Raw genomic sequence first — 13923 nt, 5'->3', positions numbered from 1 at the left:
CCGCCCGCACGAGGCTCCACCCACAGCGCGACACCAGGTGCCCAGCACGACGTCTCGCCCACCGGCACCTCGCCTCATTGGGCGGCATGCTAACGGTCGCCAACCGCCAGCCGGCAGCTGCTAACGGCCGCGGCGCGTGCGGCGAGCCCATTGGCCGAGGGTGTGAGGCGCAGGCGCAGGCGCGAACGCGCCGACCCCATTGGCCGAGGCCGCGAAGCGCGGGCGCAGGCGCGGGCGCGCCGACCCCCATTGGCCGAGGCCGCGAAGCGCGGGCGCAGGCGCGGGCGCGCCGACCCCATTGGCCGAGGGCGGCGGGAACCGCGCGGCCGCGTGCGGACACCCGCAGGCGGCGGGCGGTGCGCGGTCTGGGCGGCGGCCGGGCCATGCTGCGACTCGCGACCAAGCTGGTTGCGTTCTTCTGGAGGAGAGCGGACGGCCCCAACGAGGACGCAGGGCCGCCGGGGTCCGAGCTCGCGGAAGGTGCCTCGCGGGGCGCGGCCGCGCTGCAGCCCGTGTCCGCACGCCGGGGCCCGGGGCGGGCGGGGAGGGAAGGCGGCCGGCGCGCGCTGCCGGCTGCGGACGCCCCGGGAGCGCGCCCCGCCCTGGACGGGCTCCCGTCCCGGCCTGACTTGAAGAGGCCTTCCGCGGGGGCGCCGTCGGTTGAGCAGCGACGCGCTGTCCGCTCGGGTGCTGACCTCCGGGTCGTGGGACCGGGCCCCGTGTTTGGCTCCACGCGCGGCGTGGCGCCTGCGGTTAGAAAAGCACCGCGCCTGCCTAGCACGCCTGTGTCGGGTCAGTGCGCCTGGCTTGGAGCCTGCGTGTGCGGCCGGCGACGGGCAACATGTGTGCGCACGTCCTCCCTGGGACTTGCGGTTCCGCGTCGAGGAGGCTCTGGATCGGCCAGCCCGCCTGGCCCAGCTGTGCTGCTCCCGGGGGAGGTTGTGTTTGAGCGCAGGGGAGCACGGTTCTGTTCTCCTCCCCGTGAGGATTGAGTTCGGGGGGTGAGTCTCGTGGTTTTCCCTAAGCTCTGAGAAAAGCAGCCTCCACGAGAGGCCAGAAGGGGCAGAGGTGGAGTTGGCCTGTTGCAGGCAGCATGCTAAGAGCCGCCTGCGCCCAGACTTGCTGACGCCTCCAGGGCCGGCCTTGTAGCCTGGAGCCGGTCCAGCGGCAGTCTGGGTCTTGTCTGTTAAATGCGGGCTTTCAGAAGCAGCTTGAGCTCAGCTCCGGGCTGCATTTGCATTCCGGTGAAGGCAGTGGAAGGAGCAGCCAGGGTGCACTGGGGACCCAGAGAGCCCTGGCTGCTGCAGGGGCCGGTGCTGGGGACAGTCACTGCTCCGATGAGGGCTTGCCCGGCCCGTAGGCCAGACGTAACTGCCAAGCCTGGAATCTCTTCTAGCGCCTTGCTTGGTGAGGTAATACAGAGTCTCCTGACACCATTGCTGATGTTCTTGGTGACAGAGGAAGGTCATGGGAGTGATGACAGCTCGTAGTAACGGCGCCCAGATGCACCCTAGCCTGTGCGCTGTGCGCTGGACTCGTTTCCCCAGACAGCCCCCTTGGGTAGAGACTGTGACTGTCTCTGCTTCACAACAGAGAACAAGCGCAGAGTGCTTGGTGGTTCAGGACCTAGCCCAGAGATGCACAAGTGGCAGTAGAAGAGCTGGGATTCGAACCCAGGTAGTCTGGCTCTGGAGTCCACCACGGTACTCCTTACAGGAGCCTGGGCCACCTGCCTCACAAACCCTGCTTTCTGAAGACTGTCCCCGCCCCGGGAGGGTTTTCCAGCTCAGAGAGCTCCAAACCACCTGGACCCTCCTGCACTCCACCTTTCTCTGTAACGTAGGCTTGCTTTGCTGTTAAGGTCTGTATGATCTCTTTGTTTATGCATCTCAGGTGACACCGAGTTGAAAACTGTCCAGGGTGTTGTGACAAGGTACTGCAGCGATTATGGCATGATTGATGATTTGATCTACTTCTCTAACGAAGCTGTGACCACCAAAGTGCTTCTCAGTGTTGGACAGGAAGTTATTGCCGTTGTGCAAGAAGATAAAGTGTCAAATGGACTGAAAGCAATTAGGGTAAGGCCTGAGTGGTTTGCGAAGTCTCTCTTCATGGTGGGGCTTCGTGTTTAGTTAACCTCTCAGAGACAACGTGGGCAAGGCAGAGTGGAATGTACCTGCCCGGGGCTGCTTTTTTTTTTAATAACGGTTTCTGTCTTAAAAAATCAATGGCGGTTATTGTATATTGTTCAAACAACATAGAAATTTATACTTCAGAATGTAAAGCTTGTCTAATTTTATGTCATGGCAAAGAATGCTTAACATTTTTATTCTAGTATTTCAAAAAATTGTTAAAAATTATAACCATTGGACCCCCCTTTTTTTTTTAGAAGAGAACAAATCTACACCCTTACGTATTTTTCAGTGAGTTTAAATCTTTGAGGGGCACAGCATCACACGGATTCTGTGGCCAGTGGCTTTAGCAGGAAGGTTGCTTCAGAATTTGGCCCAAACCATATCTCTGTTTCCAGGAGCACAAGTTACTTTTCCCCAGATTACTCTGATTTTGTTCAGTTTGCCACCGGGAGTCACTGTGTTATTCTTTGCTTTGCACAAAGAAGCGCATCTTCTGCCTAGGATGGAATTCAGTTTCATCTGAGCATAACACCTCCAATTTTAAGAAGAGCTGTGTCCTCCTCTGGTTCCAGAGACCCCGCTTATAGCCAACAAAAATGGCCTAGACCACAGCCTTCCAAACATACTTGTCATTTTAGGAGTCCTGTTCCAGCAGACTCCACAGGCTCCAAGGTGGCAGAAAGAGTGGACCCTTGTAATGCAGTTAGCAAAGATAATTAGTAGATTCTATTCAGCAATTGTGTTCATTTAAAAATAGTATTTTTTGTGCTAGAAGTCTTAGAAGTGGAATTGTTAGTCAAAGCATATGCACATTTAACATTTCAATGGTTATCAGATTATCCTTTAATAAGGTACAAATTAATTTATACTCCCAGGAGCAAGATGAGAGACTGCCTGTTACCCAGAGTTGGCAAAGATGTGGATGTTATCAATCTCTGAAATCTTTGCCAATCTAATAAGTGAAAAGTGACTTCATAATTTTAATTTGCACTTAAGTCTTAAAGTAGATTAATTTTCACATTTTTTCTAGGAGTTATTTTCATATGCTTTATACTTTTTTTTGTTTAAAGTTTTTTTAAATTAAAGTTTCTATATTAGGGAAATTAGAGCTTTTTTCCTTTTTGTTAAGAGTTTTATTGAGACAGGGGCACCTGGGTGGCTCAGTCAGTTAAGCATCTGCCTTCGGCTCAGGTCAAGATCCCAGGGTCCTGGGATCCAGTCCGCGTTGGGGCTCCCGGCTCAGCGGGGAGTCTGCTTCTCCCTCTCCCTATGCCCCTCCCCGCTGGCTGTCTGTATGTCTCTCTGTCTCTCAAATAAATAAATAAAATCTTCAAAAAGTTTTATTGATATATAATCTACATACTATACAGTTCACCCCTATGAAGGTATACAATTCAGTGTTTTAATATATTCAGAGTTATGCAGCCATCACCACAATCTGCCATAAGCTGTTAGAAATATAATAATTAAGAACTTTTTCTTCGGGGAAAATTCTCCTCTGCATAGCTTCTTTTTCAGGCATGATCTCAACATGTCAGCCTGTCCAAGCTTCATCTCTCCCTCTCCCCATTCTTGACTTGCTGGTCTTTTAGGAGGGACACTACAAGGGTTTAAAATTTATCTGTGAAATGTCGTTTTCATTTTAAAAAAAAAATGTTTTTTTAAACTTAATCACCATCACCTTTTTCACCCATCCCCCCACCCATCTCCCTTCTGGTGACCATCAGTTTGTTCTGTATAGTTACAAGTCTGTTTCTTCGTTTGTTTCTCCTTTTTTTGCCCTTTGCTCATTTGTTTTGTTTCTTAAATTCCACATATGGGTGTAATCATATGGTATTTGTCTATTTCGTTTAGCATAATATTCTCTAGTTCTATCCATGTCATTGTAAATGGCAAGATTTTGTTCTTTTTGATGGCTGAGTAATATTCCATTGTATGTATATATACCACCTCTTTTTTTTTTAAGATTTTATTTATTTATTTGACAGAGAGAGAGTGAGAGCAGGAACACAAGCAGGTGGAGTGGGAGAGGGAGAAGCAGGCTTCCTGCCGAGCAGGGAGCCCGATGCGGGACTCCATCCCAGGACCCTGGGATCATGACCTGAGCCGAAGGCAGATGCTTAACGACTGAGCCACCCAGGCGCCCTATACCACCTCTTCTTTATCCATTCATCTGTTGATGGACACGTGGACTGCTTCCATAATTTGGCTATTATAAATGATGCTGCTGTAAGGATAGGTTGTATCCTACCTTTGTATCCTTTGAATTAGTCTTTTTGTGTTTTGTGTTTTGATTACTGGATCATAGCATAGTTCTATTTTTAACTTTTTTTTAAGATAAGGGTCCAGTTTCTTTTATTTTTTTTTAAGATTTTGTTTATTTGGGCGCCTGGGTGGCTCAGTTGGTTAAGCGACTGCCTTCGGCTCAGGTCATGATCCTGGAGTCCCAGGATCGAGTCCCGCATCGGGCTCCCTGCTCGGCAGGGAGCCTGCTTCTGTCTCTGACCCTCCCCCTTCTCATGCTCTCTCTCATTCTCTCTGTCTCAAATAAATAAATAAACAAAATCTTTAAAAAAAAAAAGATTTTGTTTATTTATTTGACAGAGAACGAGAGTGCATGCGCACAAGTAGAGCAAACATCAGGGAGAGGGAGAAGCAGGCTCCCCGCTGAGCAGGGAGCCCAATGCGGGGCTCCATCCCAGGACCCTGCGATCATGACCTGGGCCAAAGGCAGACGCCTAACCAACTGAGCTACGCAGGTGCCCCCAATTTTAACTTTTTGAGGAACCTCCATACTGTTTTCCAGAGCGGCTGCACCAGCTTGCATTCCCACCAATAGTGCGGGAGGGTTCCGCTTCCTCCACATACTCGCCAACACCTGTCGTTTCCTGACTTGTTGATTTTAGCCAATGTGACAGGTGTGAGGTGGTATCTCATTGTGGTTGTGATTTGTATTTCCCTGATGATGAGTGATGTTGAATTCTTTTCATGTGTCTGTTGATCATCTGGATGTCGTCTTGGGAGAAATGTCTATTCATGTCTTCTGCCCATTTTTAATCAGATTACTTATTTTTTGAGTGTTGAGTTTTACCAATTCTTTATGCATTTTAGATAGTAACCCTTTATCAGAGCCTTTATGTCATTTACAAATATCTTCTCCCATTCAGTATGTTACTTTTTAGTTTCATTGACTGTTTTCTTCGCTGTGCAGAAGCTTTTTATTTTGATGAAGTTCCAATAGTTTATTTTTGCTTTTGTTTCCCTTGCCTCAGGAGACATCTAGAAAGATGTTGTTATGGGTGATGTCACATTACTGCCTGTGTTCTAAGATTTTTATGGTTTCAGGCCTCACATTTAGGTCTTTCATCCATTTTGAGTTTACTTTGTGTGTGGTGTAAGAACATGGTCTAGTTTCATTCCTTTACATGTTGCTGTCCAGTTTTCCCAACACCATTTGTTGAAGAGACTGCCTGTTTCCCATTGGATATTCATTCCTTTGTGGAAGATTAACTGACCATATAATTGTGGGTTTATTTCTGGGTTTTTTATCCTATTCCCTTGATCTTTGTGTCTGGACCATACTGTTGTAATTACTACCACTTTGTAATATAACTTGAAGTCTGGAATTGTGATGCCTCCAGTTTTGTTTTTCCTTTTCAGGATTGCTTTGGCTAGTCGAGGTCTTTTGTGGCTCCATACAAGTTTTAGGATTGTTCTAGTTCTGTGAAAAATGCTGTTGGTATTTTGAGAGGGATTGCATTAAATCTGTAGGTTGCTTTGAATAGTATAGACGTTTTAACAATATGTTTCTTCCAGTCCACGAGCATGGAATGTCTTTCCATTTCTTTGCAGCATCTTGAGTTTCTTTCATCCATGTTTTAGCGTTTTCAGTCACCTTTTGCTTAAGTTTATTCCTAAGTATTTTATTGTTTTTGGTACAATTGTAAATGGGATTGTTTTCTTAATTTCACTATCTGCAGCTTCATTATTCGTGTATAGAATGCAACAGATGTCTGTACATTGATAAGTATCCTGCGACTTTACTGAATTCATGTATCAGTTCTGGTAGGTTTTGGTGGAGCCTTCAGGGTTTTCTGTATACAGTATCATGCCATCTGCATGTGGTAAATTTTACTTCTTCCTGACCAATTTGGATGTTTTTTATTTCTGTATGTTGTCTAATTGCTGTGGTTAGGACTTCCAGTACTATATCAAATAAAAGTGGGAAGAGTGGACATACTTGTCTTTTTGGGAAATTAGAGCTTTTTAAGGAAAATTATTATATGAAAGGGTTGTAGATATCTCCCCCAGGATTATGTTTTAACTTTTTTTTTAAAGTTTTGTTTTATGCAGTTAAATGTGTCTGTCTTTTCCATGTGGCTTTGGCCTCTAAGAATCCTTAAAGAGGCTTCTTCCACTCTTAGACATATGCACTCAAGTTTTCCTCTGAAAATTGTTTCTTGACATTTAAATATATTTTTTTAAGATTTTATTTATTTATTTGAGAGAGAGAATGAGATAGAGCATGAGAGGGGGGAGGGTCAGAGGGAGAAGCAGACTCCCTGCTGAACAGGGAGCCCGATGCGGGACTCGATCCAGGGACTCCAGGATCATGACCTGAGCCGAAGGCAGTCGCTTAACCAACTGAGCCACCCAGGCGCCCTTGACATTTAAATATTTAATCTGCCTGGAATTTATATGCTATACAGACTGAAAGAGGGAACCAGACATTTCTTTTTCAGTAGCTGACCAGTCATCTCACTTTTTTTCCTTCTGAACAGGAATGTCCCTTTATCACACACCAGAACCCCATGTGCATGGGGCCCCCTTGGTCCCGATGCCTATGTGTGGGCCCTTGTGGCACTGTCTCATCCATGGGTGGTAGGCAGGTTTCCCTCCTCGATGTGGATGGAATTCTCCCACTCTCTGGTTATTCTGGATGAACATTAGAGTCATTCTTTTGTTTCTCCTACTCAGCTTAGAATCGCTTTGGACAACACTGAGTTTGTGGATCCATTTAGGCTAAGCAACATGTGGATCATATATAGACTTCTCCAACTACAATTTATCCAATTATTTAAGCTCTCCTTTATGTTCTTTTTACAGCTCAGTAGCTTTCTTTACTTAGGTTCTGCAAATTTCTTGTTTATTTCCAAGAATTTTAATGTTTATGTTCCATTATCAATATAACTTTGTTTTGTATTTTTATTTATTTTTTTAAGATTTATTTATTTTAGGGCACCTGGGTGGCTCAGTTGGTTAAGCGACTGCCTTTGGCTCGGGTCATGATCCTGGAGTCCCGGGATCGAGTCCCACATCGGGCTCCCTGCTCGGCAGGGGGTCTGCTTCTCCCTCTGCCCTCTTCCCTCTCATGCTCTCTGTCTCTCATTCTCTCGCTCTCAAATAAATAAATAAAATATTTTAAAAAAAAGATTTATTTATTTGAGAGCGAGAGAATGAGAGCATGAGCAGGAGGGGGAGAGGGAGAGGGAGAGAGGGAATCTCAAGTAGGGTCCATGCCCAGCGTGGAACCCAATGCAGGGCTCAATGCCACAACCCAGAGATCAGACCTGAGCCAAAACCAAGAGTTGGACACTCAACTTACTGTGCCACCCAGGTGCCTCCTATATTTTTAAATTAATGGTTTTCTTATGTAGGAAAGCTGCTGGGTTTTGTTATATAATTTGGTAGCTGGCAAACTTAGTGAGCTCAACTCCTTTTTAAAAATGGTTGAGATGAGGAGTACCTGGGTTAAGGCTAAGCATCTGACTCTTGATTTTGGCTCAGGTCGTGATCTCAGGGTTTTGGGATCGGCACCGTGTCGGGCTCCTTGCTCGACACTTTTTCTCTCTCAAATAAAATCTTCTAAAAGATGTTCGAGATGTACTTTATTACTATTTTAGTTAATGCTTAATATTATCTTTTTAAATCTTAAAAATAGTACATTTAAGGGCGCCTGGGTGGCTCAGTCGTTAAGCGTCTGCCTTCAGCTCAGGTCATGATCCCAGGGTCCTGGGATCGAGCCCCACATCGGGCTCCCTGCTCGGCGGGAAGCCTGCTTCTCCCTCTCCCACTCCCCCTGCTTGTGTTCCCTCTCTCTGTCAAAAAAATAAATAAAATCTTTAAAAAAAAGAAAATAGTACATTTAAATACCAAATCTTAGAATTGCATCGTTCAATATGATAGCATCAGTCATGTGTAGCTATTTAAATTTAAATGTATTAAAAGTAAATAAAACTTAAAGTTGCTCAGCTTCACTAAGCACATTTCAAGTGCGAAATGCAGCTGGTGGCTACCAAATTGGGCAGCACAAACATAAACCGTCTCTTTCATTGCAGAAAGTTCTAGTAGGTTGCTCTGGCCTACGGTGCTACCAAAAAAAAAAATTTTTTTTTTTGCATATACTCCAGCTGTGCTTTATTTCCTCAGACCCAGTGCTTTTCTTGGTTTCTGTTCTTAGCTTTTCAGTAGATTCCTGAATCACTTGAACAATATGCTTACACCTTTGCTTGATTTGCCAACATTAGGTAGTATTACTGATTTCATGAAAGATGTGGAATTCCTTGCTTATTTTTTACATAGCTTTACTGTGGTGAAATAGACATAAAATTTAACATTTTAACCATTTTTAGGTGTACAATCCAGTGACAAGTACATTCGCATTGTTGTGCACCCATTACCACTATTTTCACAACTTTTTCATCATCATTAAAACAATAATTCACTGTTCTACTTTCTGTCTCTATGAATTTGACTGTTCTAGGTATCTCATACATGTGGAATCATGCAATATTTGTCCTTTTGTGTTTGCATTATTGGACTTAGCATATTTTCACGGTTTATCCATGTAACCCATCAGAATATTACTCCTTTTTATGGCTGAAGAATATTCCATTGTATATAGGCTACACTTTGTACACTCTGTTGATGGACACTTGGGATGTTTCTACCTTTTGGTTATTGTGAATAATGCTGCTTTGAACAAGTGTCTTTGAGTCCCTGTTTTCTTTTGGGTATATACCTTGGAGTGGAATTACAGAGGTCATATGGTCATTCTATGTTTAGCTCTTTGAGAAACCAGCAAACTCTTCCATAGTAGCTGCACCATTTTATATTCCCTCCAGCAATGCACAGGGATTCCAGTTTTTCTACATCTTCACCAACACGTTACTTTTCTTTTTTTTTGACAGTAACCATCCTAGTGGATATGAAGTGGATGTATCTTACTGCGGCTTTGATTTACCTTTCCCTAATAATCAGTGATGTTAAACATCTTTTCATGTGCTTATTGGTCATTTATATACCTTCTTTGGAGAAAGGTCTATTTAAGTTCTTTGCCCGTATCTTAACTGCCTTGTTTATTTTTGTCTTGACTTATAGAAATTCTTTATATATTCTGGATCTTAATCTTTTATCAGATACGTGGTTTACAAACATTTCTCCCATTCTGTGGGTTATCTTTTCAGTTTCTCTCTATAGTATTCTTTGATACACAGATGTTTTAAATTTTGATGAAGTGCAATTTATCCTTTTTTTTATTCTTTTTTTTTTTAATTTATTTATTCATTTGAGAGAGTGAGAATGAGAGAGAGTACATGAGAGGGGACAGGGTCAGAGGGAGAAGCAGGCTCCTTGCCGAGCAGGGAGCCCAATGCGGGACTCGATCCCAGGACTCCAGGATCATGACCTGAGCCGAAGGCAGTTGCTTAACCAACTGAGCCACCCAGGCGCCCATTTTATCCTTTTTTTAAGTTGCCTGTCCTTTTGATATCACAATGAAAAAGTCATTGATTGATCCAAGATCATGAAGATTTTCACCTTTGCTTGCTTCTAAAAGTTTTATAGTTCTAGCTCTTAAATTTAAGTCTTTGATCCATTTTGTGTTAATTTTTTAATATGATGTTGGGTAAGGGTTTGCCTTCATTCATTTGCATGTTGATACCCAATTTTCCCAGCACCATTTTTTTTTTAAAGATTTTATTTATTTGACAGACAGCGAGAGAGGGAACACAAGCAGGGGGAGTGGGAGAGGGAGGAGCAGGCGTCCCACGGAGCAGGGAGCCCGACGTGGGGCTCGATCCCAGGACCCTGAGATCATGACCTGAGCCGAAGGCAGACACTTAATGACTGAGCCACCCAGGTGCCCCTTCCTAGCACCATTTTTTGAGAGGACTGCACAATGGGTTAAACCTTTTCCCCCTTGAGTGGTCTCCCCACCCTTGTTGAAAATCACTTGACCATATCCTATTCCATCGGTCTTAAGTTTGTCTTTACGGCACTACCACACTCTTGGTTACTGTAGCTTTGTAGCATGTTTTGAAATCCTCTAACTTTGTTTTCCTTTTCAAGATTGTTTTGGCTCTTTGGGGTCCCTTGAGAGTCCAGGTGAATTTTAGGATGGGGTTTTTCTATTTCTATTGAAAATGTCATTGGGATTTTGAGAGGGATTACATTGAATCTGTAAATCACATTGGATAGTATTGATATATCCATATTAGGTCTTCTGGTCCATGAATACTTTGTCTTTCCATTTATTTGTGTCTTTTTTTTTACTTCTTTTATCACATTTTGTAGTTTTTAGTGTATGTATTTCATCTTTTGGCTTAACTTTATTCCTAAGTGTTTTATTCTTTTTGATGGTATTGTAAATGGAATTGTTTTCTAAATTTCTGTTTTTGGACAGTTTATTGTAAGTGCACAAGATGCGACTGATTTTTGTGTGTTGATTTTGTATGCTACAAGTTTGCTGAATTTATTGGCTGTAACAGATTTTTTATGGAATATTTATTCCTATAGAAAATATATTTCAACATATAAGATCATGCCATTGCAAACAAATATTTTTTCTTTCTAGCTTGGATGCCTTTATTTCTTTTTCTTGCCCAGTTGCTCTGGTTAGGGCCTCAATACTTTTTTTGAACAAAAGTAGCAAAATCCTTGCCTAGTTCCTTATTCTAAGGGAAAAACTTTCAATCTTTCCATCATTGAGTGTGATGTTAGCTGTGGGTTTTTCATACATGGGCTTTATCACTTTGAAGAAGTCTCCTTCAATTCCTGGTTGGAGTGTTCTCTCATGAAAGGGTGTCGTTTTATCAAACGTCTTCTCTACATCAGCTGAGAATTTCTTGTGTTTTTTTCCTTTGTTCTACCAATGTGTTGTGTATTATATTGATTAATTTTCATATGTTGAACCATCTTTGCATTCTGGGTAAACTGGCCTTGACTGCAGTGTGTAACCCTATTAATGCACTGTCATATTTGGTTTCCTAGTATTTTGTTGAGGGTTTTTTTTTTTTTAAGATTATTTATTTATTTATTTATTAGAGAGTGAGCAGGAGAGAAACAGCATGAGAGGGGAGAGGGTCAGAGGGAGAAGCAGGCTCCCCGCCGAGCCGGGAGCCCGATGTGGGACTCGATCCCAGGACCCTGGGATCATGACCTGAGCCGAAGGCAGTCACTTAACTGACTGAGCCACCCAGGCGCCCCGCTTGTTGAGGATTTTTAATATCTGTATTCATGAGAGATACTTGCCTGTAGTTTGCTTCTCTTGTAGTCCTTTTATTATAGTTTGAATAGCGGTTTGTCTTGCAGGTGGAGGCTGTCTCTGATAAGTGGGAAGACGACAGCAAAAACCATGGCAGAGGGCTGTCCGACTCCAGCCCCCGAGTGCTGATTGGCTGTGTGACTTCGCTGATGGAGGGTGCTGGCTACATCAGTCAGACCACATACTTCTCTCTGGAGAGTGTTTGCGAAGGTATGTTAGATGGGTTTCTGCTCACATTTGAGGTGAGGTTTTGTGTATTTTTTTTAATTTTATGAATTAGCTTTGAGATGGTTACACACATTGAAAGGGCCAAATTTGAGCATGCTTTGTTTTTTGAGAAGGTTTCGGACTAGAATGCCTTCACCAGGTGTTGGCTCCAAGCAGTAGACGGTGTAGACTGCTGTGGTTCGTTTTGTGTCATTCGTTGAATGGAGTCACTAATTTCTGGGTAATTGTTCCTTTTATGTAAGTATTGTTACTGATCTAAGTCAACAGTGTCACAGATGTGTAAGGCAACTGCTGTTTTTACAGTACTTCAAATGTTTTAAAAGAGGACTTGGGGATAACTTTGTCCTTCCCACGAATGTATATCCGTTTTTTATTGCGTTTGTTTTTAGCTATCTAAAATTTTGTTTTTATGCCTAAATATATAATTTGTTAATGCCATTCTTGAGTTTAACTCAACAACCATTTGTTGTGTACCTGCTGTCTACAGTGATGGGTAGGGAGCTAGGTAGTAGGAGACCAAGATGAGTAAGACCCTAGATCTTCCTCCCAAGGAGAAACAGACCTGTACTTGCCTTGGAATCGGGCAGGATTGGAAAAGCTGCATGGGTGAGGTACTTCTTGAGCTGAATTCCAGCTGCTCACCCTGCCAGCCACACGTGGGCGGGGGAGCCGCAATTCTCTCCCACCTTGGCTGCCAGGGAGCCCAGTGCAGGAGGGCGATTAGCTCAGCCCACCCGGCCACTTGCTGTTCTACGTTTCTTAGATGTAAAAGCCAGGACTCTGACCTTGATTGCTAACCCTGGAAGTTTCCAGAATGAAATTGACAGGTGGCTGGGATTTTAAAAACTCCGTTCTGTCAGAAAACTCTCAATTCTGGAAAAACTGATCGTGCAGTTGCTCCAAAGGGAATCCCTCGGTCCCTGTAACTGCTGACAGGAAGTGACTCCCAGACAGGGACATGGTTCGTGCCGCAGACACTGCTGAGGTGCAGAAGTAGTTGACCGTGAGGACTGGTACCTGAACACAGGTGGAGGATTTCCAGCACAGTCTCAAGTCTTCTTGAGCTGAGAGGGTCCAGATAGCTGCAGCCTGACATCCACAGCAAAAAGAACATTCTTGAAAGAGAAAACACGGTGTGGAAAAAGGTAACGGGAGTCCAAAACGAAGGCCACCGACCTTTTCTGAGACAGGCCAGATTGTAAAGCTTGTGGGGCCCGTGGTCTCTCGCAGCTCTTTAACCTCTGGGCTGGTGGTAGCGTGAGCACAGCCATCAGTGGCAGCGAAGCAGAGAGGTGTGGCTGTGTCCCTGTCAGGCTGTATGTACAGAGACAGGCGGCAGGGTACCATTGCACGTCTCTGACTGGAAGATGAGAAGAGGAAGAACTGGGCTAGATGTTTCATTTACTTCAGGGAGAGCCAGACCGCGTTTCTTTCTTGGCATCGATTCAGCAAATACTGGAAGGCCTTGCCCGGGGCCTGTCGCTGTCTTGTAGGATGTGCTCTAATGGGAGGGAGAGCGGCAGGCCAGGGTCTTCTGCTGTGCGGGAACAGTGCAATGTGGCACGGCGGGAGGTGGGCCAGTCGGGGGTTCCTCTGGGGCTGGTAAGGCCCAGTCTCCCTGCATGCAGGCGGACCAAGGGCTCTGTGAGGAGGTCCAGGTGAAGCACAGATTGTGTTCTGACCCTTCCAGGGTGACCCGCGTGAGTCTGGCTCAGCTGTGCATGGGAGGTGAGCAAGCTCTGACTGTTTTAGGAAGGGGTGGAGAGGAGACAGCCACTGTCAGAACACGAGGTGGGGGCGTGACCCTGACCTCTCTCCCCTCTCTTCTGCCAATCGGTGGGTGCTCTCCTGAGGCTAATCCCAACCAGAAGCCAGAGGGCAAGGCTGGGTGGTCCATACTGGGCAGGCCTGGGGGCAGAGTGGGGCGGTTGTAGAAAGGCATCAGAGACCGTCCAGTTCCAAAGGCTGAAGAACTCCGGCAACGGGACAGGGTGTCAGAGGGCTGGGCTTCGACCC

General features: G+C 45.0%; 1 protein-coding gene across 1 annotated transcript in view; it reads left to right on the top strand.

Moving 5' to 3' along the window:
- The first annotated feature begins 317 nt into the window (after positions 1–317).
- MOV10L1 (Mov10 like RNA helicase 1) overlaps positions 318–13923 on the top strand; it is a 67915-nt gene continuing 54309 nt past the window's right edge. The window contains exons 1-3 of the mRNA XM_064590447.1: positions 318–480; positions 1894–2078; positions 11727–11889. Coding sequence (XP_064446517.1) covers positions 384–480; positions 1894–2078; positions 11727–11889 — 445 coding nt within the window. The 5' untranslated portion in view covers positions 318–383. The remainder of the gene's footprint in view (positions 481–1893; positions 2079–11726; positions 11890–13923) is intronic.

Source organism: Mirounga angustirostris, unplaced genomic scaffold (assembly GCF_029215605.1).
Source record: "Mirounga angustirostris isolate CCGP_5_RB_7025 unplaced genomic scaffold, mMirAng1.0.hap1 SCAF_5, whole genome shotgun sequence".
Classification (NCBI taxonomy): Eukaryota; Metazoa; Chordata; class Mammalia; order Carnivora; family Phocidae; genus Mirounga; species Mirounga angustirostris.
This window is presented reverse-complemented; position numbering and strand designations above follow the sequence as displayed.